The 25,084-nt window shown below is 42.3% G+C and overlaps 2 protein-coding genes across 6 annotated transcripts in view; one reads left to right on the top strand and one right to left on the bottom strand.

Moving 5' to 3' along the window:
• The window catches only part of itfg1 (integrin alpha FG-GAP repeat containing 1), a 162,019-nt gene extending 146,737 nt beyond the window's left edge, over window positions 1-15,282 (bottom strand). The window contains exons 1-6 of the mRNA XM_034571059.1: window positions 14,869-15,282; window positions 14,468-14,552; window positions 14,108-14,241; window positions 13,156-13,210; window positions 12,381-12,458; window positions 12,182-12,276 (exon numbers count right to left, since the gene is read on the bottom strand). Of these exons, the coding sequence (XP_034426950.1) occupies window positions 12,182-12,276; window positions 12,381-12,458; window positions 13,156-13,210; window positions 14,108-14,241; window positions 14,468-14,552; window positions 14,869-15,046 (625 nt within the window). The 5' untranslated portion in view covers window positions 15,047-15,282. The remainder of the gene's footprint in view (window positions 1-12,181; window positions 12,277-12,380; window positions 12,459-13,155; window positions 13,211-14,107; window positions 14,242-14,467; window positions 14,553-14,868) is intronic.
• Window positions 15,283-15,560: 278 nt separating this feature from the next.
• phkb (phosphorylase kinase, beta) overlaps window positions 15,561-25,084 on the top strand; it is a 102,007-nt gene continuing 92,483 nt past the window's right edge. For 4 of the 5 annotated variants that reach the window (XM_034570802.1, XM_034570775.1, XM_034570812.1 and 1 more), the window contains exons 1-2: window positions 15,565-15,665; window positions 18,471-18,557. In XM_034570802.1, the coding sequence (XP_034426693.1) occupies window positions 15,602-15,665; window positions 18,471-18,557 (151 nt within the window). In that variant the 5' untranslated portion in view covers window positions 15,565-15,601. Of the gene's footprint in view, window positions 15,666-17,097; window positions 17,208-18,470; window positions 18,558-25,084 lie in introns of all 5 variants that reach the window. The other variant, XM_034570793.1, reaches the window with a different exon arrangement.

The following is a 25,084-nucleotide window of genomic DNA, read 5'->3' as shown; positions in this document are numbered from 1 at the left end:
ATTATTAGTTCCAGGTGATTAGACACTAATAAAAACATAATTATATATTTGATATTCATTTTCTGTCAATAAATCCTTCTAAATCCTAGACATCGGACCTTTAAAGTAATGAGTAACACCATGAAAAGACCAATAACAATATGGTTTCAATCCAATATCATCTTAATTATTGGAGCATTCTGAAGGGTCACAGTCGTTCTGCCAAGAAAGGTAAAGAGGCCATTAAAGCGGTGATAGCAATATTAAATTAACGCATTTATAATTTGTCCTGCAGAAAATTATTATTGATTATATTTTTGTAATGTTCCCTCACAAGGTTTTCAAGATGTTCCTCAACATTTAAAGCGAAATGCACAATGTCAGAGTGTCCCTTTCAAAGGTGTGGGACAGAGGGAAGTGAGCAGGCTGGAGCCAAATCTTCACTGGCCACCTCTGCTGATATGTGGCCCTGTCCCTCTGCTAGCAAGGAAGCAGCCGACTGTGAAACGAGCTTTTCCAAACTTGCCCAAAGCCCACAGAGACGATTTACTATAGTGTCAAAAGACGGAGCAGAAGAAAAGCTTTAAAAATATATATTTGTACTGCTACCTTGTCGGCTGGGGGAGAACAGTCGGGATAAGACGTGCCATTACAGACACTTCACTTTTTAATGCAGTGAAATATGTCAGTCAATTTTGAACCCTCAGTTAAAATGTCTGACAAAGGCTGAGAGGTTGAGAGATTTCTTCAAACATGCTTTTCTCTTTCTTATTTTCCCCACAGGCTACAACATGGCTTGCTTAGTAACTCTGTCGTAACACTTTCAATAAAGAAGGAATGCTGTCCATCAATGTCATGGCAACCGCACTATTTTACATGAATAGACTATTTCAATACCACAGTCACACACATACAAAGCTGCACACGTCCATTTACAAACTGATGTAAACTCAGACATGCAACTTAATCTCTCACAAACACATACAGGAAAATCATTAAACTGTAGCAAACACCCTGATGTTAGTTCTGATGTTCAAACAGTCACATTAATACACCCACAGGCCTCCCTCACATAACCAACACACATACACACATACACACTCATGCACACAAATGCTCAGATAAATGCAGAATCCAGTATAGGAACAAAGTGAAAAGCTGTACAGAATAAATCCGTCTCTGAGCCAATATGTCGGCCTACTCCACACTGAGTGACTTCCACACTGATCCATCAAAACGACTCATTCACAAACATGGCAAAATACCCCAGCAGAGAATGGAGCTATGCTATTCCCGGAAAAAATAATCTCCTAAAACCATTACAGGGAACAACGTAGGTGCAGTAGCTACGGGGAGGATTATGGCCAAACCCTCTCAAAGACACAAACACACACACATTTCATCCTATTTTGTTCAACACAACACTCTTTATGCTGCACATGTGTGTCTATGTAAATAGAAACAGTTCACAAAACTCTTGTAACAAGCAAAGAAGAGCTTATTCTATGGACTGGAACAAAGCGTGTAAGTGTACTTAAATATGTGTGTGTGTGTGTGTGTGTGTGTGTGTGTGTGTGTGTGTGTGTGTGTGTGTGTGTGTGTGTGTGTGTGTGTGTGTGTGTGTGTGTGTGTGTGTGAATTTGAATGCGCGTTTGTGTGCCAACATCAAGAGTGACATGCATTGTATTACCACTGAATACAGTGATATGTCTGTGTGTCTTTTTTTGTAAAGTAATTTAATTTATAGAGGACACAGCACAACATGGCATGCATGCGAAGAATCAGAACCTGTAGGTGAGAAGATGTTGGGGCCAGAAGCCTGGTTTCTGTTTCCAGCTTGACCAATCAAGTTTGAGCAGGCTTTAGGTGCTTGCAGATAAACATTCCGTGTGGAGAGCAAAAAAAGGCAGAACACATCGACTAAAATGCATCAGCTACTGGCTATTTAATTTATCCGCATTCATATGCTGTTTATAGAGATTAGCCAAAATGTTATCTGGACCTGAAACACCTACAAAATGTAAAGCTCTTTGTGTTTAATGTGGAGAAACGTGCGACTCGTGTGATACAGAAACTTGTCGGACTGTAAACACTGTATGGCCAACGGAAGACAGTACTTGGCCCGGATATCTGCTCTCTTAACCAGAATGCCCAAAATATTGCCTGTTGACCACAGAGGCTAATTCATCATCAGAGGCGATGGACTCTGATATTGCTCACAATGCAACAGGCTCATGTTTAACAGTTTAAATGTTTACCATTTTAATCATCTAAATTTAGTCTTTTGCATGCCAGAATCTACAAATGAAAATTTGATTGTGTGCTCCGAATTTGTAGCCAGTCCATCTATAGATGTTGAGATATTTTACTGGATATTTTAAAAATACTAGTGGTGACCATAATTGTCTCCAAATCAAAAGGATATATGTGTCAAATTTCATGGCAATCCATGGTGCAGTTAAACCAGGGGATCGGTCATTGGCCTTCACCCCATGGATAATGAATGTCTGTGCAATATTTATTTCAATAGGAATCCATTGAATAGATGTTGAGATGTCATTTGTGTCTGGAAACATTTATGGTGGACTGACAAGATCATTATCCATCGAGTCAAACTGTATGCATATCTCGAAACACAGTTTTATCAAGACGTTGTAACCAAAGACTACGGTCACAGTGCTGTGAGGATCAGAGAGAAAATGCTCTGCCTCATTTATTCCTATTATTCATTTATCTGCAAAAACACTCATGCTTACCAAAATAAACACAGCGTCTCTTTTGCCTCTTTGACACTGCGCCAGCTTTCCTTGAGGCGGAGATGTTACAAACGAACCACACCTCAAAGGGCTGGCACATCGCACCAGGCGCCCCTTACATGCCTGTGAGCTCACTCCAAATCACTATAAATTGGGGGAAATTAGAACATAGGAACAGAAGCATATGCAACTGAAGTGTTAATGCAGATGTAGACTGCATGTGGCTGTGGATGATGAGGCTTCAGCACCTGGAGATGTTCTTCTCTGCTTTGGAATGTGTACAATGAAAAGACAGTTGTTTAGATACTTGAAAACAAGCCGAAAATTAATTATGCCTTCTATCCACACAATGCCAGCTTTTCCCTCCACTGAAAACGGAGCCTTCCAAAGCCCTGGCCCAAGTGGATACATTTGTGTGGATGGGGAAACTTATCAAAAACACAATATCTGGCTTTTATAAAATGCCTCACTCTGCCATCCACATGTAAATGTAATTCCTGTTGAATCACTTCTTTTTCTTGACCACCCTTGTTAGGTGTTCTCTTCCCCAACCACCATCACTACTGCATTATTAGTCAGACAATCAACAAACCACTCTGACACAGAGCTAGTTTAATTGGATGCTGCACACAGCATTACCATACCCGTTGCCTAGCAATGGAGCCTTATGCCAATATTCTTGTCTTTGAGCATGTTTTGCCCAAAATGGCATCTATAATTACTTTGAAATTACTACCATCTTTTTCTCAAAACATGTTCTCATCGTGCTTGTCATAGTTTCCTGCTTAGCCGTCCTCTTTCTGAACTGACATGATGTGATGTGGCCCTTGTCAGTTACTATGATCCTGTGCAGACAGATCTAATACTGGGCTATATTCCCAATGTATATCATTCAAATAATAAGGACATCTCCTCTGGTCATTTGGCGATTTGACGATGACAAATTATCTTAGCAACTACTCACATCAGCCATCTTTTCTATAAAACGGAGCATCCTGGCTGTCATGCAAAAAGCTAATTGGTTGTCACTGTGGAGAAAAGTAACCTGAACAGAGCAATTACATCTACAAAGCCAGTTCAATGCTTAATGATGTCTTTGCTTTTGTGGTAAAAGACCAAGACATTATGGAAATATATTGTACATAGAACTTTCTTTCATGGTAACATTGTTTCTAGGTGCCAACTAAAGATAAGCAGGGTTTTTTTAAAATTCAGGTAGACCCAGTAAAAACAGATGATTGACTCGTATCCCATTGCCAGTAGAAAAGACTTCCTTTCTGGAGGTTTTCCACCGGTAATGCATGTTTGACGTCATAAATGCATCAGAAACCAAAAAGGTCAGAACTAGGAAACATAACACACAACAGAAGAAAGCCCCATGGAGACCCCTGACAATGGTGCACTCTTAGATGTTTTACTTCAGTCCCTCTTTCAAACTCAACGGTGACTGAACAATTTTGGATCACTTAGAAGTTCAATGCTTGTCATAATGTTACGCCAGAAAAGGTGCAGTGTCAGCATTGATATAGAAGGAAAAGAGTGAATGCCAATTGTATTGATTCCCACTGCAGACAAAAGCCAGAAGTTTACACTTTCCACGTTCCTCTCTCCTGCCTTTCTTTATAGTCTTATGACTCCTTTCACTGAGTATATTTTTTTGAATCAAGAACAAAAGTAATTGAATGAGCACCAACAGAAATTACCTTCTGTAGAGGCCTGAAATGTGTGAGCGCAGAGGCAAAAATAATAACTTGTTTTTGCAACAAAACAGCAGTAACACAAGGCTGTTATGAATGCTTTGCTGTTACAGACAGTGGCTGGAGGAGGATGATAGTAACAAAAGAGATTAGGAGCCATATGCAGTGTGCCGCTGCCAGGTTGGTTGTCTGGAGAGTCCGTAGTGGGCCAAAGAAGGCCTTGACGGCAGCCAGGAAATAATTCCAGACTTTCCTTCATTGAAAGCGTTAGTGAGGTCAGCCAGTACACTATCAAAGGACTGTTTACAGCTATGACACTGGTCTGAGATTGGAGTTGGACACGGCCCTGAAACTCCTTGGACCGCACTGACGAAACACCTCACTGTATTACTTTAGTAGCAGGTGCGAGAGTGAACACTCAGCACTTCTCGACATAAAAACTATGCATAAAAATGACGTGAAGTAAGGTGCGACTGAGTTTCTCTAAGTAAGACATTTCAGACACCAGTATTTGCTGAGAATCCTCTCCCATCGCCAGGTCAGTTTTTCACTGCTGGTGATGTATATTTGATATCACGAACGTGCTAGAAACTTTCTCACCTCGCTGTCTTGCCAGTTTTGCATTTTGCAAGATTTAGCATTTTGCACTGTTGCACATTTTTCGCAAGATGCAAAAAACAAGTACACAAACGTGCATTGCTATTAACGCGCCACTGTCCTCAAGTTCAATACACGCAGAAAAAGTGTACCAGTCAGTATGTAGGCAGTCAAAATAAGGAAAAGAAGAAGAATTAGTACAATCACCTGAGTGTCATGTTTCCATCACTGCCAATCAGTGACAGAGCTGAAAAAGCCAGATGTTACTGGGTGTTAATGGGTTTTTTGGCCAGTGGAAAAGGGGGCTTATGATTCCAACTTGAATTAATCTTAAATTTACTAACTATCAGGCCACAGATTGTCTTCAAAACTTATCTTTCCCTGGATAAGCCGCACTGTGATGCTCCAGCAGGTGCCGCTTAGAGGAGCAGGTGGTCACAGCAGACAGTGAGCTGAGCTGTGCTGAAGCCTTACCAAACACCCTGCTCACCCCGCCCCTCCCACCCTTCCTCTGCTCTTTATCTTTCCATCCATCCTTTTCTTTCAGACCATTCATCCTCTCCACGACTCAGCTTAATTTCTCCCTCACTTCCTGCATACTCTCCTCTTCTCTCTCGCTCCAAGCCTCCATCTGCATCCTCTTACAGACAGTGGCAGCCAAGGAGTCTGACATCCACCAGATGTACAGTGGGTTGTTTTTTTTCACGGGTTTTGCTCCTCAGGCTATGTTAGTCCTGTAGCACATTAACCCACAGAAGACTGAAAATAAGGATTTAATCACCACTGTTAATGACTGTATGTAAATATGGATGACATGACAGCTCCCCAATAGTGAAGCCACTTGGTCTCCCCCTGCTGGCTGGCTGCAGTATAGGTCATATACCTCTTCTCCTGCATGTTAGTGGATGGGACGTGGGCCAAACTTAAGAGTCTACAAAAGTATACATAAAATATGTTTTTCTCAAATATGGTATGATTACCTTTTTACTGCAATATAAACCAGGCAAAATGACTCAGTTGATACAGACTGACAGACTGACTCTTGATTGGAGTGTGCATTGGACTTCTGGGGTTTCATACTACTGGACTACTTGGATTAAGGCAAAGTATATTCTTTAATAAGCTTCTCTGCTAGATTACTATTGTATCTGCTGTTTTAGGTTAACTAGATTGATAGTTTGTACTGTTTGGTCTTACCTTGAATTGTATGAGCTAGGATTTTGTTTATTGATTTTGTTTATAGTTTCACTCAAGTGAGTGAGAGTTAAAAGGGAACCAGCTAAGGTTAAAGTGCTTGATTTGTATTCCAATTCTGTTAAGGACTAAGTTCTATTTTACTTTCTACCTTTTTCAGGTAAAAAGATCAGTTTTTGGCAAATTAGGAGATTTTGTGAAACTCACCTGATCACTGATTAAAGTGACAAGTTTCTCTTGTGTTGAACTCTGCTGAGTAGCTATTAGTGGGCCATTACCACCTGGTGCCTGATTGACTCATGAGCAGGGGGTGTGGTCAGCACAGCTGTAGCCAACCATCATCACCTCTGGTTTAAAAAGCAGGAACTGTTTGAAGCGTCAGCTTCAGCGTCTGTGAAGACTCATCGTATGAAGACTCGGAGGATAAAGACAAAGGAGTCTTTCGTTGGAGTCTGAGGGGGAGGCAGAGCATAAAGCTGCTGTTTCTTTTTATTTGAATATGTGTATACTTTCCGTGCGCATTACTACTTGTAGATACTATAGGCCTTGCACTCGTTCACACCAATACCGTAACCTTTCCTCTCTTATCTATCCCACCCGTTCTACACATACCCAACATCTTCTCACAGGGGGCCTATGGAACTGCCAGTCAGCTTCCCGCAAGACAGACTTCATCTCTGGCTTTGCTACACAGCAATCGCTTGACTTCCTTGCTCTCACTGAGACTTGGATCACACCGGACAACACATCCACCCCAGCTGCTCTCTCCTCTGCCTTCTCTTTCACCCACACACCCAGACCCACTGGTAGGGGTGGTGGTACAGGTTTACTCATCTCCCGCAAATGGAGTTTTTCTCTCTACCCGCTTCCGCTTTTTACCCCAACGTCTTTTGAATTTCATGCTGTGATCCGGTACTCATCCGGTACAATTAACTATTGTTGTTCTCTACCGTCCACCAGGTTCTTTGGGAGATTTCTTGGAGGAATTAGACGTCCTCCTGTCAAACTTCCCAGAAAATGGGCCTCCACTTATCCTTCTGGGTGACTTTAACATCCAGACAGAGAAGTCATCTGACCTGTTACTTTTACTGTCTTCTTTTGCTCTCTCACTCAGTCCTTCCCCTCCTACTCACAAAGCCGGTAACCACCTTGACTATATTTTCAACAGAAACTGTTCAACATCTAACCTCACTGTAACCCCCACTTCATGTCTCCGACCACTTCTTTATCTCTTACTCTCTCCCACTATCTCAAACTGACAACCCTACCACATCAACAGACTCTGTACCTGTCCGTCGCAACATTCGTTCCCTCTCTCCCGCCTCTCTTGCCTCCTCTGTTTTATCAGCCCTCCCTTCCACTGACTCCTTCTCACTCATGCATCCTAACTCTGCCACAGACATTCTCCTTTCTACTTTGTCCTCCTCTCTTGACTCTCTCTGTCCTCTTACGTCACGACAAGTCCGCAAGTCCTCCCCAGCTCCGTGGTTGTCTGACTCGGTGCGTGTCGACAGAGCCACTATGCGAGCATCAGAAAGGAAATGGCGGAAATCTAAACACCCTGACGACCTGCTCACTTATCAGTCTCTTCTCTCCTCTTTCTCTGCCTCTATTTCCACAGCCAAAAGCACTTTTTACCAAACTACAATTCAATCCTCATTTTCTAACCCCAAAAAACTCTTCTCCATCTTTTCCAACTTCCTTGACCCCCCCAGTCCCCCTCCTCCTTCCTCCCTTCTACCAAGCCACTTTGTCAACTACTTTACAAAAAAGATAGATGACACGCGCTCCTCATTTTCTAATCCACCTTCTGTAACTACATTTCCATCAACTTCGTCTTCATCCCCTTCACTTTCCTCTTTCACCCCCGTCTCCCAATCAAGTTCTTACCTTGGTAACCTCCGCCCGCCCAACCACCTGCCCCCTTGACCCTATCCCTCCAGTCTATTGCTCCCGACCTTCTTCCTTTTCTCACCCATCTTATCAACACTTCCCTGTCAACTGGCTGTTTCCCTAACTCTCTGAAGGAGGCAAGAGTAAATCCTCTCCTGAAAAAACCCACCCTCGACCCGTCTGATGTAAATAACTACAGACATGTCTCTCTTCTTCCCTTTGTTTCCAAAACTCTCGAGCGCGCTATCTTTAATCAACTCTCCTCCTATCTTAACCACAATAACCTTCTTGACCCTCACCAGTCTGGTTTCAAGGCAGGCCACTCAACTGAGACGGTCCTCCTTGCTGTCTCTGAGCAACTTCACACTGCTAGAGCAGCCTCTCTCTCCTCTGTCCTTATCTTTCTAGACCTCTCTGCTGCATTTGACACAGTGAACCACCAGATCCTTACTTCCTCCCTTCAGGACCTGGGTGTCTCAGGCTCTGCTCTCTCCCTGCTCTCATCCTACCTCAATGACCGCACTTATCGGGTAACTTGGAGAGGATCTGTGTCGGAACCTTGTCCTCTCACTACTGGGGTCCCTCAAGGTTCCGTCCTGGGTCCCCTCCTCTTCTCTCTGTACACCAACTCTCTAGGCTCTGTCATTCACTCACATGACTTTTCCTACCATAGCTATGCTGATGACACCCACTGAACTACTTTTCCTTCCAGGGAAAGACTCTCCCACCCATGACCTGACTATTAACTTTGACAACTCCGTGTTAACCCCCACTCAGACTGCTAGGAACCTGGGTGTGACACTCGACAGCCAACTCTCCCTCACTGCCAACATTACTGTAACAACACGTTCCTGTCGATTCATGCTGTACAACATCAGGAGAATACGCCACCTTCTCACTCAGAAGGCGGTGCAGGTTCTGGTCCAGGCCCTGGTCATCTCACGCCTAGACTATTGTAACTCCCTCCTGGCAGGTCTACCTGCTAGTGCCATCCGACCTCTGCAGCTCATTCAGAATGCAGCAGCTCGACTGGTTTTTAACCTACCTAAATTCACTCACACTACTGCGCTCCTCCGCTCCCTTCACTGGTTACCGGTGGCTGCCCGCATCCGTTTCAAAACATTAGTACTCTTGTACCGTGCTGCGAACGGATCGGGTCCAGTCTACATCCAGGACATGGTCAAACGTTACACCCCAGCCCGTTCACTCCGCTCTGCTTCGGCCAATCGGCTTGTTGCTCCCTCACTGCGAGCTAAACACTCATCAAAATCACGACTGTTTGCTGTCCTGGCTCCTAAATAGTGGAATGAGCTCCCCATTGACATCCGGACATCAGAAAGTTTACACATCTTCCGCCGCAAACTGAAAACACACCTCTTCCGACTATACCTTGAATAACATTTTTAAAACTAACAATTTAGTAGCACTTAAAATGGCACTTACTTATAGCACTTTGTAGTTTTGCTTTTTTGAAGAAATTGTACTTTCTCTATTCTTGTTGTTCTGGGTTTGTACCCTCATGGTTGAATGCACTTATTGTAAGTCGCTTTGGATAAAAGCGTCAGCTTCATGTAATGTAATGGTCAATTGAATGCATTCTAGGGGCCTCACTATCACAGCTCCATCTCCTGATTGTTACTGCACAGACACTGGCTACAGCCAAAATGGCAATGTTCACATCTGGGATGTTTTAGCTTCATTTCTGGAAAGAGAGATTTGATTTCTGAAAGAAACATAATTCCCGCTTATTAAAATGTAATGCTGCATCTGCATTAAATGTAATATTTTTCTGCACATGCTCTAGCTCTAAATTATGTCATTGGCACAATATGGCAGCGATCGTACATTCCGGGGTATTTTGGGTTAATATCTGGGTAGTGGGATGAAGTGACACATTCTCCATCTTCATGTGCCGTCTCTGGGTGGGATTTAGTCTTTAAAATAAGCAATAACCTTCGACCATATGAATGGTCTTTCCAAATAATTCATTGAGGTTGATGGATAATAATGCATTTATCCAAAACCTGACATATTGTGTATATGACTGGGAGTGGGAGGACGGGGAGATAAATAGTCCATATTTATATATAGTCATTGCTCCTTGTGTGTATGTGTATGTGTATGTGTATGTGTATGCGTATGTGTATGCGTATGTGTATGTGTAGGTGTAGGTGTATGTGTATGTGTATGTGTATAGGCATGGCTTAAGAAAAGGACTTCAGAGGGGATTTCTTACAGCAGACAAAAGCAAAAGAAAGAAGAAAGCTGACAAGCAGACCAACACTCTGACTGACAGATGAGCTGCGGTAAACTTCATTAAATACAAAACAGTGACGTCCGACTAACACAATCCAATCTCTTTTCAAACAAACCCCTCAAAACAACCAAAATATTGCAACCATGTCTTTTTTTCTTCAGTCTCTCTCAAAAAGTGCAAGTTTATTGACACTCTCCTAATCCCAATACATTTTATTAAATATGAATTAAAATCTGCTCTGGTTAAACTGTGACAGCCCTGGGAATAAAACCACATGGCATAAAAAGATACCTGCAGTGAGTATGACATGACTAAATCCTCTCTGAATACCTTGAACACAAGGATTAGTTTCCAGAGGAAAGAAAAAATCCTACCATAAGTCTAAGTGACAGCGCTACACTTAGTGGGCAGGGCAGGAGCGAGATGCTGTAAAACAAGAACGGGGTGATTTCTCCATTCACTGGTTAAGAAAATGGCTCTTCCGTTCTCTCTTAGTCAACTTGAACATTTTTGGCATCGAATATATGTTTCGATCTCTGTCTGGTTCCTGGAGTTTTACTAGAGGAGCATGAGAAACTTTGTGGAAGTCACTTCATGAAGCTACGTTTGCATATTTGCATTAGGTTTACAGCTTCATCACTTCATGTTTCCTATTGAGATCAGCATCGTTCTGGGGCAGAATTTATAAACCAGACAGCAACAGAAAATTAGGAAATCATTTCACCGACAAATACCCAGATTTGTTAAAAGAAGCAGATCATGGATTTTTGTGTCGCACTAAGAAATAATGTTTTCAGCTGAAGGGAGACTCTCATAATGGCAATTTCCAATAAGCACGTACTTTATGCAACAGTAACAGCTCAGAAAATGCTTGAGGTGATAGAAAATAAAGAGAGAAACGTGGGAAGAAATTGCAAATGAGCTGCTAATTCAAACACCATAATTATAAGTTAAAAAAACAATGAATAATTTTTGGATGGGAAATTGAGCTTTACAGTCCAATTTTCACATAGTTTTACTAATTTAAATCATTTTCATAAGCTCAATAAACAAGGTTCGATGACCAATTGTTTTATTTATATAAATAACAAATGAATAGGGAGGTGTAGTCACATGCTTTTGTACAGTATATATGGAAGGATGAGCAGGGTATGTAAAACTATGCATGATATTTAAAGCAAACAGGAAACAGGTCATTAGTCAACTACATAAACTTAACGACCTGTGATGCCATTGACACAGGCTGTGATTTTGTTCTTCAGCTACAACTTCCAGACATCAGCGGCCTGGTTTCACACTACAGAGCAGAGATGAAGAATGACCTGCACCCGACCTGACCTGCCAGATGTGCACAACTCAGGAGAACTGCTCATCAGGTTGAGAGTTAAAAAATCATTTTAAGTACAAAGTCTTCCCATTATTGTGATATGACATCTGCAGGTGACATCTGTCTAAGGTGGTGTGTATCTAAGCTCACTTCATCAACTTGCCATCCCGAAAACAAACTGATTATTTTCAAAGATTTCAGGCCTAGTGGAAAATTTGGACAGAGAAATAAAGAAAAACATTTTTAATCTACTATTACACGACCTTAAGTTTGGACTCCCATTAAAAAATGTCCTTCCCACACAAACCCACAGATTTCACATGTAAGAGATTAGAAAAGAGTTTTGGCAGCTTTTTGCTAGAAATTCAAAGATTTGAAGATATTCATCCCTGAAGAATTACGCTGCAGGATCTAAAAAAAACAGCAAATTATACAAATTTTATCCTCATGAGAGGACTTTGCTTAAACATCACTGACTTACCAGCTGTGAAGTCCTTGTTGAGGTCAATGAAAGCATTAGAGTGAGGGTTTCGCATTTTGATAGGTGAAGTCAGTGCATTCTGCCACACTTGAACCCTAAAGGGCAGAAAAACCATCAGCAGGGTGTAAGAATGTTAGAAAGAACGAGAACAACAGAAATATACATACTGAATGATAAGTCAGTTTAAGGGTTATATTACCTGTTGGTGAGATAGCAGACTTCAGTAAGTGCCGAGTCGGTGACTCCAAAAATATCTGGGATCATGTCCCCATTGAAGCTGTGGGACAACACACTAAATTAGAACTTGTTTACTCAGCTAACATTTCATTAGATACTGTACAAACAATACAGTCGTGCAGAGAATACTCTTAATGTTGAGTTTTTGGTCACACAGGGAGAGAGGTATAGAGGTGTTGACCCAATGGTGGTGTTGTACTGAACTGCACTATATTGAGTAGTTTCAAATATACATCTAATAATTCCATGAATCTCTGTCTATCTTTGACTCACATATCTCAATAACGGTTCATCTTATTGACTTCACACTTGGCAGTTGTATTGTTAAGGGCCCAAGGGGGTGCAGTGTTGAAATTGGTGAGATAACAATATTAATATTTTGAATAAACAGACGATCAGTGCTCTGTAGCAGCAGCGGCTGCGACTCATCGATGTAAGTGACGTCTTCGGTCACGACAATGGTGTGGTCGCGACAATGGCAACGACAAATGATTCTCCAGTTTGTGGTTCTGTGTACTGAGTCTACCTTCACGGATCTTTGTCGTCCTCATACCTAATAAACTAGTAATTTTGTCTATTTTAATATTATCTAAAATGAAATACACAAATACAAAAAACTTACAACTGTTTTAATTTGATTGGAAACATGGATTTCTAAGAAACATAAACATAGCCATCATTTTGAGCAAAATATCTAAACTAGAGTTTATATGAACACCATTCAGAGGGATACTTACTCCATCACAAGGGGTTGATCTGTGAAGGTCTTGTTCAGTCTGAGCCAATCCATATCTGCAGAGGATGAACACAGTGAACAGGCCATGAGTAAATCGAAGCAGGTTAAAGAGTATATTCAACAATACATCACTGTACACCTCACTTTATAGAAAAAAAATATTAAATCATGTTAAGTCATTTCACAGATGTCCTGTTCTGGGGTGAATAATAACAGGCCACACAGGCTCTGTTCTATTCAAGCCATGACATTGTAACAGGGAGCTGGCATAAACAGTCCCATTACTGAAAAAACAAATCCAGCCATCACTGAGGGCACAATTATGACAATGTAACTGTGGATTGATTCAGAATAAAAGGCCAAAACTGTGGCAAGTACGTCCACAATTTCAAATCATGATACAGGACGACAAAATCATGAGAGCAGGCTGTGCTCATTTTACAAATCTGAAGTAGATCAATTATGTGTTCTGACTCCTCACTGTGCTTGCACAAAGGATTATATCGATATGTAAAGGACCTTTGTTACTTTGGTATTGATGAAAATTACATTGCGATATTTACTACCTCTGCCCAGGAGGTTATGTTTTCATCAGTGTTTGTTTGCTTGTTAGTTATCAGGATTAGGCTAAAATTACTAAACAAATTACCACAACATTTAGTGGGAAAATGTGGTAAAGGTCAGGGAAGAACCCATGAAATTTTGACACTGATCCAGATCAGGGGGCAGATCCTAGCATTTTTGTCACTTTCTTTAACATTATGAGATAGTGTCATTTTCGAACTGTATATTTTAGAAATATTACACATTATTACACGTTTATTGGCGTACCACTGCACATGCTTGTTCAGTTTAATGAGCTAAAGATGAATAGTAACCCTGAGATTGCAGACCCCACCCAGGGTACATATAAGTCAGAAGTGTGCAGCTTCCTCTCGCTGTCGAAGGTGTACCTAATGTCTGGTTGTTCCCCCAGAAGATGAAAACAGATGTTGCTGCTTTGGGACTGGTCTGAGCTGTGAGAAGAACATCCATCTGTGAGTCTCCATCATAGTCTCCAGGAACCACGCTGGTGATGATGGTGTTCCTGCCGCAGGAGGAAAGACTGAGTGTTAGTATGAGACTAATGGTCACATGGTGCTCCTTCTGCTCCTATACAAACATTTCCCTCCTACAGAGCAAACATAACCTCCCTGTGAGGAAAGACACATTCACTGTACTGCAGGAAAGAAAATGGAAATTAAGATGTTGCATATTACAGATCAGGAGTTAATGGAATAACAATGGAAAATTGTGGAAAACATATAATTTACCTTGGCAAAGAGTTTTTAACGTTTTGGACTTTGGGCTTGAAGTAGGGTATTTTCGAGTCAGCCAGGAATATGACCAGTTCAGACTCTGAAACAGGAAGAAGTCCACAACATGTATATTAATTACTTGTTAGTAAAAACATTAAATGAGCTGAATATTAGTTCATCTCCGTCACAGTCTCTCTCTCAATCGTTTGTTTAACGACACTGGAAAGAGCTTGTACACACATTAGACGTTAGACACTCAACAGACGAATTAAATCATATTTGCGTTACGAAAGTCAATGTCTGTATCATTACTGCGACACCGCTGAATAACATGTTATCTGTAAATGATGTAAATGTCGCCGAGTCTCACAGTACTCGCGGTTAGTTAGCAGTAAAGTGCTGAGGCGTTCACGTACGCTCTCTGATCATGAAGATGTCTGTCTGTTTATCCGAGTTAAAATCTCCAAACGCCGCCACCGTCCCGTAGTTCTCGACACCGAAGAGGTCCGTGGTTACATCCTGAAGAGCTGACGTGTGGTACCGTCCTACAAAAGCTAATAAAAAAGCCAAAGTGTTTAATTGTGATATCCACATCCTTCTGCTGTTTCAGCTCCTCACAACAACACCAACTGCAGTACGGCACTCTGCTTTACGACAGGCTGGAACGACAGGGTTTTTCACTTCAATGACGCATTATGTCAAATATCTATCTTTAAGTTAGACATGTGCTCTTAGGTTTTCATCTTGTCTGAAAACACCCGGAAAGAACATGCAAGATAAGGTTTAAACCATGTGATATCAGCGTTTCCTTGTTTACGTCAGTGTCGTGCTCCCGCACGTTTGACAGATGACAGCTGTATCAAGCTAGCTAGAGTTAGCTAGAGCTAACTCGGAAAAGGAGGAAGTTGACTTTCAAATTAAACATCTAGTATAAATTAAACTTGAAATTTACATAATATTGAAAATATACCATATTAAAAGTCGCTTATATTAAGTTAAATGGAAGCTCAAATAGTAATCGTATGGTTTATCAAAAGGTCACGTCAAATTTTAGGCATGGCTGCGCGGGAGCAGAACTACTTGTCTTTTATTTTGAAAGACCATGCCGGAAAAGCTTAAACGTGCTAGCGATTTGGACACTGTTTGAACATGGCGAGCCTGGTGGATGTCGGTTGGAAACTCCTGGAATTCAAAGCCCGATCAAAACGATCAGGTCTGACTTGTTACTTTGCATGACCCGTCCGGTCGTTGCTTGAGTGCCGTTGCTTGTGTGACACTGTGTGTTTGTGAAGCCCCTGAACGTGGCGGTGCTAAATAATATGACTCGATCTGCCCATTTAATGTGTCCACCGCAGTGACTGTGCAGGCATGAAAGGTCAGAGGAGCTATTTTAAGATCCTCTCACCAGGTCTGCTTTCACTGTCACATCTCACCCTGAGCTTACTGTGTTGTGTGTGTGTTTGTTTGTGTGTTTGTGTAAGCAGACTGTGCCTTTCATACACTGGTAAACACGTGAAGGAAAGTGGTGCCACTGTATTACAGTATTTAACAGTGTAGGGATACAAACATCACAGCAGCAGTTGGTTGTCACCACCTGTGTTGACACTATCATTTCTGAATAGTGACAAATCCACTAAATTAGTCTTTCCTACACTCTGATGTACCTCAAACATAATAAATCCATATCATTGTATGATTGTAAACTAATCCAGTTATTCAATCTGTACTTGTTTTCGCCCTGTTAGTAATACTTCAGTCCTAAATACACCGTCCCCATAGCGTCATTACAATTGCTTTGGATTGAAAACTCAATCTGCTAAAAGGCAGCATGAAGGTAATGGGAGGCACACAGATCCTTAATTTTCTATCAATTAAACTAACTATCATTTGCATCTGTTTTCCCACTTGACATGTGACATTAACTCAGCAGTATAATATTCTGAAACCACACCATCTTCCGGTGGATGTGATGCAGCATTATGGGTAATAATTTGTCAACTGTCCTAATTTAGTGACATAGTTATTCTATTACATTTCTTACATTGCCCTCATAATAATTCACTATTACTCTACATTTCTCAAGGGCAGTGGTGGATCTAGAATGTTCAGAAACCAGGGGCCATAAAGGTGCCACAATTTACTCTGAGGGGTCAATTATATGTCCATAATCCATGAACAATTCCTGATCAAGTGAGGTGCACATTTAGGTCATTCCTTGTTTACTGTTAGCTCTATAACTTGGAGCAAAGGTACACATCAATAAATATTTATTGAAAATTATTCCTTGTTCAAGCACATTGTGTTCTTTAAAATCGTTTAGGAAAAGAAAAAAAACCTTACAAAAGTAATATTTATCGTAAGTATTGTTTGTAAGTGAGTGTAAGACAACTGATAGTACAGAGGCACTTTAGGGGCCAATCAGATTTCAGCTGGGGCCACTGCCCCCCTGACCTTACTCCTGGATCCACCTCTGCTTAAGGGTTAAAACATCTTTCACTCCTAATTAAATACAATGCATTGTCATTTTTTGTGCATGTTGCTCGTGATCATGGTCATCATTATAACTCCAGGGTGTAATTCATTGTTGATTCATGCATATCTAAAATCTAACTGTGCTACTAACTCCTTCCTGTGAGTTGCTTTAGATTTGTGATTTAGCTGAGAGAGAGGGACGATTGGCCTTAATTTCGCCTTTTGAGAATGGCTGATTCAGTGGCCGCGCCCCCCCGGCCTCATCCGGAAGTTCTCCGACTCGGTAAGTAGTGGCAGCAGATCTGAGGAAAACAATGTGGTCAGCCACGCAGAGGAGACGTAGGGAGGTGATCAGCAAAGATCATCAAAGGAAATCATTTTGTTGTCTGAACATCAGAAGCTAGCTTATTATTTCATGATCACAGGAAAACACCTTTGCCTAAATATGTTGAGAACTGGAAATACAAAAAATAGGCCTATTATTTTCAATTTATAATGGTCATTAAAGTCTTGGATAAAATGTGGATGTGCAGAATAGTCAAACATTACAAATAATTTACTATAATTTGATTGTTGAGTCTTTTATCTGGTTTTAGCTTTCAATCATCGTTTTTATTCGTCTTGTAAGGATGAGAGACCCATAGATGACACCAAACAAAATTACAGAAGTCATATACAGTATTTTACTGCATTGTTAAGGGTGTCAGGGGTCTGCATCACTCAGGTTCGTCATGTGATTGTTGAAAACTATCCGAACATGACAGCCCACATTCTACTCATCTGAAATTAAAGCTGGAATATTGGACTTCCTCTATGCTCTTTAAAAGTGTTATCTGTAAAAAGAGATGGATTGGCTTTGTCCCCTGCAACTTTTAACATGATGGAAATTATGCTAATTTCAGTCAGAATGTGAATTTTTCAGTACCTGTGGTATTGACCCAAGGTCGAACCCATTAAAATGCAAATCTCAGCAGTGAAAAGTGTCTGAAAATAGCGAAAGTCTTGGAGACGGGGGTTTCCCTCAAACTCCTGCATGCTCGCTCTCAGCTCAGAGGGAAATGTTCGAGTATCTGGTGGTGAGTCAGATTACCATTTGAATTCCTACGCTCACGGCCTGAATATTGTTTTGTATGTTGAGCTGTTTGAGATGCAGTGTGTTGCAGTGAAAAAGCTAATTTACTTATGGCATGTGTCTATTGTGTTTTGTCCTCTAGTGCTTATTTTCTTTTATATTCATTGGAAAATTGGGATGATTTAATGAAAGAAAATATGCTTAAGCTATTGCTACCTGCAAACCGTTGTTCATATGCGTATTGGAATATAATAAATAACACAATGGTCTCAAGATTGAAAAAATAGTAATAATCATGCAAATTTGACAGGAAAACTATCGATACATTGATTTGACCTGAGTCTAGTTTAGTCTTTCTTTAGGCGTAATGTTTATTAAAGCAAGGAGAAAAGGATCCATGGACAACTAAAGCGTAAAATATAGGAGAGCCGCACTGGTAAAGTTAGTGTCTAAACAGATGTCTTTCTTCACCAGGTTCCATCTATGAACCTCTTAAGCTGTCCAGTCTCCATCGTGAGGATGAGCCCCTGTGGGAGAAGCTGGACCGCTACTACAATGCTGGTAAGTACAGTGGCATTAGTGGCATGAACCTAAAAAGAAGGAGACATTTGAAACACTTTTTGCATTTCTATCAGTTATTCAAAGATTATTTGGTTACACATGACATTTAGCTGTTGCAGTTGATCCCAATGCAAGGGACAGCTGCAGATCTGAGATGGTTAAAACTTGTTAGAATTACAGCAAATTTCACTTTTTAACTTTTGCGCTCTGTTTCAGTAATTACAGTAAACTGAAAGTATGTATGATTTTGTGTTATGTTTATACGTAAAACAGCCCTTCTTTGAGTTATGTGCAGATGTCGTTCAGTCTCTTTATATTTCATTATAAGTCAGGAAGGTGGAACAATATGCAGTGCAAAGTAATTTTAATTCAACATATTATTGTATAAAATTTCAATTTTTCATTTTGAAAACTAATTTGATCGTTCACATTGTTTGTTTTTGTATGGCTGCTTAGCTTAGGAACAAGTTGTTACAGCTGTGTTCTAAATAAAAAAGGTCAGGACCATATGACAAAAATGCTGCTCATGAAAAAAATGTATTTCATACATCCAAAACAAGTTTTCAGAAATAACTGAAACAATCTGCACTGCCCTCAACCACCAAACCAACAGTTTTACTAAGTGCATTTTGTGAGACTGAAAAGAAAAACCTGTCTTCTAGCTAGGAACTGATCATTTCTCTCTTTGAAACCACGAGGCCTGACTTCAACATGGCCACACTGTTGCTCTAATGTATGCAGCTGTAAAGGCTGCAGTTGTTTTGTCATTGCCAATATTCCAAAATTGCAGCCTTGGGTATCGTGATTACATCTTGCAGACGCACTATATTGTTTACAGAGAGATTGCTCTTGGCTGGGGAGAGGAAAAGTAATGCATGGGGGTTTCCTCAGTGCAAAAAAAACAAAAAAACATTTACCCAGCATGCACTGACCTGAATTTAATTTCATGCAAAGGTGCTCTTTGTTGACTTGGCACTGCACCGAACACAGTTGGCAGTGTTTCACAGTGGGAACTGACTGAGGGATCCTGTGGGTGCTACTGCTTTAGAGGCTCTTAGATTGACTGGCCAGAGGCTCTTCAAGCAGGGGTAGGAGGGTGGAGACAGCAGGAGTCCGAGTCCTGGTTGCAACAGATACTGACAGAGGATGTCACATACATACACCAAGGGTCTGTGTGTATTCAATGACTTTAATATTCCTCCAAAGGACAATAAATCAATCATATTCACTGTATTGAGATTTGTACATCACTAAAATGCACAAATATTTACCCATACTAACTGCCTTTGAGCTTCTACCTGAACTAAACGACTTTGATTTCTAATATAATACAGCACCTTTCAATGGAGGTGTGAAAGAGGTGAAATGACTCTTTCTGAATGGTTGTTTCAAATCCCTCGATTCACGCTGTTAAGACAAACTTGAGAAGGACAGAAACTCAGCGACCGATTTACAAATCACTGGTGCAACCCACTCCAGGTGATGCTGCTGGCATGTGTAATCAATAATGGAGACTGGAGCCTCGCTGCAGCAGAAATAAATACACATTAGTCCTGATTACTGAATTACCAGAAGCTGTGAGTGCAGCACTAGATCAGCGAGAGTAACCTTTCCAGGACACAAGAGGAACCACACCTTACTGCCTCAAAGCTGAATACACAGTACCCTTCCATTTCTCATTCAACAAAGTAAAACCAACTTTTATTACAGAAGTGAAGTATCAATAAAACATGGTGTGAAATATTGCTGTCATAAAATACTTGTGTGGCTGGCAGAGGTCAAATATGAAATTTCATATTTGGGGCTGCAATGTCAGTGTACTCACTGGAGTCATCACATCTGTAGGTTACGCGTATAGAGCAACTGCCTACCAGCTTCTTCATTGATAAGATTTTCAAGTTGTCTGTTTGCTGTTTGCTTTATGGCTACCAGTGAGTGAACATTGAAGTCTAAGAGCCTTTGCTAGTTTTAGACAAACACAGTTGTCTTTTTCCCATCCAGTGCCCATGTAGTTTAAATAGAAAATGTATTTGTGCCTATCTGAGCACCGATGGGCGTGTTGGTCTTAAAATGAGGTGTGGTCAGGTACATTTATGGTGCTTTGAAGTCTGAAGTTAGTAGCATAGTATTTCACTGTTATTTTAAGAGGGCACCTCATGTATGGAGGCTTGATTCCTCCTTGACTTACAGTTTTGTTGCTTACTTTGTGTTTACACACATAACCCTTGTGTTGTCCCTGCTTCCCCCGGCTGTTGGCCCCCTCACATAGCCCACCCCATATTAGGACGCACACGTAGGGCAATAGACATGTGAGCAGCCCTTGCAGATGTATTTGTTACACCCGCGGCACACGGTGTGAGTTTTACAGTCCTTTTTCCTGGGGCATATCTGGCTTTTACAGCCTTCACAACCGCGGCGGACGCTTCCGTGCGGGGGATGCGCTCCCTTCGTGCGATGAACGGAGTCACGAGAGCCTTTCCCAGCTGCTCTAGGAACACCCTCCGCTTGTTCCGCTTGCCCAGCATCCAGTCTGGGTTGATCTCTCTCCATATCACGAAGGCGTTGTAGGAAGAGACGTCGAGAATGTTGTGAAAGATGACCAGGGGCCAGCGCGCGGTCATCCTCCTGCAGCTGTACGTTCCGATCACCTTGTCTAGGTTGTCCACGCCACCTTTGTTGCGGTTGTAGTCCAGGACGATGACCGGTTTCCCGTCCTCGCGGTCGCTGACGTCGGCCTCGGCGTGCCGTGTGCTCAGGAGCACCACGTTCCTGTTTTTCTTTGGGATGTAGGACACCAGAGTGGCGGTGGGCGTGAATGCGAACTTGGATGAGAACACCTCTCTTCCCTTGACCGCGAGCAGCCCGGTCGGGAGCTCAGGCTTGTTCTTCCGAACCGTGCCAACCACGGTGAGCTTCCTCTCCAGGAGCTGCCACACGAGTTCGTAGGAGGTGAAGTAATTGTCGCACGTGATGTTACGACCGTGCAGTCCCTCCGTTACATCGAGCACTACCCGCAACCCCTGGTTCCGTTCTGGGCGTCCGCCGCTCGGCTTTCCGGTGTACACTTGCATCTTCCAAGCGTAGCTGGATTTCGCATCGCAGGCCACCCACGACTTGATCCCGTATTTCGCCGGCTTGCTGGGCATGTACTGACGAAACGGACACCGGCCTAGGGAGAAAAACAGGAGGAGAAGAGATGAGAGGACATGAAATGAGGACGAGGACTAGCAGCCGCTATCTACATAACATAACATAACATAACATAACATAACATAATAATAATATATTTTTTTTAAAACTAAAAAAAGGCTAACCTCTAAACGGAACCAGTTGCTTGTCCACGGTCACTTCGGGCCCCGGGTTGTAGAGGCACGGTAGCCGCGCCACCCACGCGTCCCAGACCTCTCGCACGGCCACCAATTTGTCCGTGGCTCGTCTCGTGCGTCTCGTCGCGCGGTCGTCGAAGCGCAGCAGTCTGGAGTACGTGTGGAAGAGTTTTAGGGGCATCGTGGCACGAAATATCGCCCGGCCACTCTCGGCGTCCCACAGGCTGGCGGCGGCCTCGCCCCGGGACCTGTACGCTAAGATCAGCAGCCCTACGTAGGCGCGCAGGTCAGTCTCGTCCATCCCTTTCCATTCGTCGCCGTATTTTCGACAACCCTCCCGATTCGTCATCTCCAGGATGATGTTCTCAACCGTCGGCGTGATGAACAGGCGGAACGTCAAGGCTAGGTCACCGGTGCGGGACGTCGCGTGGATCGTGGGGCCCGGGGGGACCCCGCTTTGAGCCGAGGAAGAGGAGGAGGAGGAGGAGGAGGAGGAGGAGGAGCAGCGGCCCTCCTCTTGGCCGTACGCCCTCGAGGACCATGTTATTTCCCCGTTTCTTGAGGGGAAGGTCTCTCTTTCCACGAGTCCGGTGGTGGTGGTGGTGGTGGTGGTGGTGTCGCCGTGGTCTTGTCCTTCTTCTTCTTCTTCCAAGGATGACGAATCTGCAGAAGCATCACCCACTGGGTCGTAGTCTTCGTAGGTCGTCGTTTCCGTCTCCGTCCTCTCTGTCTTCTTCTCTGTCTTCTTCTCGGCCTGCTTCTCGGTCTGCTTCTCCATCTCCTTGTCCGTCCGCTTCTCGGTCTGGCTCTTTCGCGTCCTCTTCGGGTTCAGAGGATGGTTGCTGGGAGAATAGCTGTTGGAGAACCTGTTCTCTGGTGAAACGCTCCTGACGTGACATCGTGCCATGGTCCGTGAGAGAGTGGCACACTGAGACTTATATGTGGGTCTAATGTACCCCCCTAGATTACAATTGGAATCAGGTGTGGGTCTAAATGACCCCACAGAGCACCACAGCGCCCTCTCTGGGGGTCTAAATGACCCCCTAGGAGAATCGAGAATGACAATCCATTGGTCTCAATTACCGCAGGAGAATTGGATAATGACAATCCTTGGGTCACCCTAACCCTAACCCTGACCGGCCAGGGCTTGCGGATGATCACACGCACACATGCACGCACACACACACACACACACACACACACACACACACACACACACACACACACACACACACACACACACACACAGACACACACACACTCTGGGTCAATCCAAAAAAAAACACGAGGGTTAACAATGTGTGTGTGTGTCTCATTCTGTACTTTTGATACGCTTATTACTTGAACCTCTCAGCTAGCAATTGAATGTATAACTTTATATATATATTTATATACAGCGTGACAGCTACACAAAAGTGAAGCCAAGACATCTCGATCGCCCCCTGGTGGTTGGTTGTAGTATAGGTCATAAACATTATCTCCTCCTTAATTAATTATTTGATGCTAAAAAAAACATCCTCATTGAGTCAAGTTTGATCGAGCATCAGAGGGACCTGAAAAACATAGTCCCACTCCCTGATCACTACCGCTCACGCTCCAAATGACATCAAAAGTGCAAGAGGGCAGCGCTTTTATACAAGTAAAAATGGGAGGAAGTGGAGGTGCGTCATCCATCTTCACACACAGTCTATGGTTCAGCCTTGATCATTTGTACTGAAAATACTTATCCCAAAAAATATATGTATATATAGAAATAGTTTCTTTTGTGCTTTTGCTTTGCCTTGTGATGGCAAACTAGATTTATTCTCCTTTTTATTTCACAGTAAAAATCAATACGGGTTCGAGGCAGAGAGCAAAAGAGGGGATATGCCACACACGCACAACACTTCTAAGCAGATAGAGTTGGGTTTAGTGTGCAGAGGGCCGGATCATGCGTTGCCTCTGGCTGTGTGTGGCCCTTAGATTCTGGTAATACAGCTCAGGATGCTGTCCCTGAGGATCAGGGCTGGGTTTTAGCCACTGTGGACATAAGCCAGGCTTTTGCTCAGCTGCTCTTTTTGAGGTAACAAAAATGTATGATTCAGTACAGCCCACTAATGTTGACACACTATAAGGAGGAGTTTATACATACCTTTATACTTCAATAATATTTTTATACCATCTGTCTCGCTTCTTCAAGACAAATTGATGTGTAATAATACATATTTGGTAAGCTATGTGCAGATATCCCTACATGCACTGTGCATAGTTATAGGGATAAAAGTGAGACACATTATGTAAATAGTAATTTAGCAATAAGTCATGCCTGATGCGGCTTGCCAGTGCATCTCTACCTGTGACATTAAAGTGATTACAGACCTCTTGAACTGAGACTTACTTAAAGGTGGTACTTAATTTGAATTTGGCAGAAGTTCATCAAAAAATACCTTCAAATAGGTCACAGGGTGTCACAAATCATTTTATAGTGGAGGCATCCCACCTCTCCAAAACACATAAAGAGCACCTCTGTAACAAATTACTTTTACACACTTTTAATAATATATATTAAACGTAGGTGAGAACAAGCAGCAGTTCTGATTCTCACAAAAAAGACCATATAGACCATCACATAATAACTAAACTAATTATAAGATGAAAGGCGTCAGGTTCTCTCTGATTCAGCTCAGCAGGTGACACCACATTGATCGATCACATAAATTAGTGGTGATTATTTAGAGCCACGTGTCATGATGTTGAAGAAAAAAGAAGAAGAGAGGCAAAGGAAAAATCAAGGCAAAAGGATCAGTCAGTCACAGTCAGGTGGGAATGATAGCTGCACTGCTGAAGTTAGTTTGATAAAAAGCAGCTGGACAGACCCTGCGTCAAGCTGAAGTGAGTTCAAGGTTAGATACAAAACAGCTGGACTTAAATCAGTACTGAAAATGTAAGTATTTCCATTTTACAGACAATTGTGTCACAAACTTGTCCTGCTCTTACCGTTGCATCATTAGCTGCTTTGAGACACTGCTGCAGCAAAGCCATCCAGATAGCTGTGCACAATGAATCCTGGGATAGGTCTGCCTGAGTAGGATCCAACTGTTGGATGCTCAGGAATGGAAAGATGCATTTGTTGGAGGAACCTTCAGAATTGAACAGCCTAGTCCTCCCACCATGACACAATCTGTCTTTAAATGCGCTCTCTGAATGATGCAGCCCCTTTAT

Source organism: Hippoglossus hippoglossus, chromosome 3 (assembly GCF_009819705.1).
Source record: "Hippoglossus hippoglossus isolate fHipHip1 chromosome 3, fHipHip1.pri, whole genome shotgun sequence".
In the NCBI taxonomy this organism is placed as follows: domain Eukaryota; kingdom Metazoa; phylum Chordata; class Actinopteri; order Pleuronectiformes; family Pleuronectidae; genus Hippoglossus; species Hippoglossus hippoglossus.
Note: the sequence above shows the minus strand (reverse complement) of the source record. Positions and strands in the feature narration are given on the sequence as shown.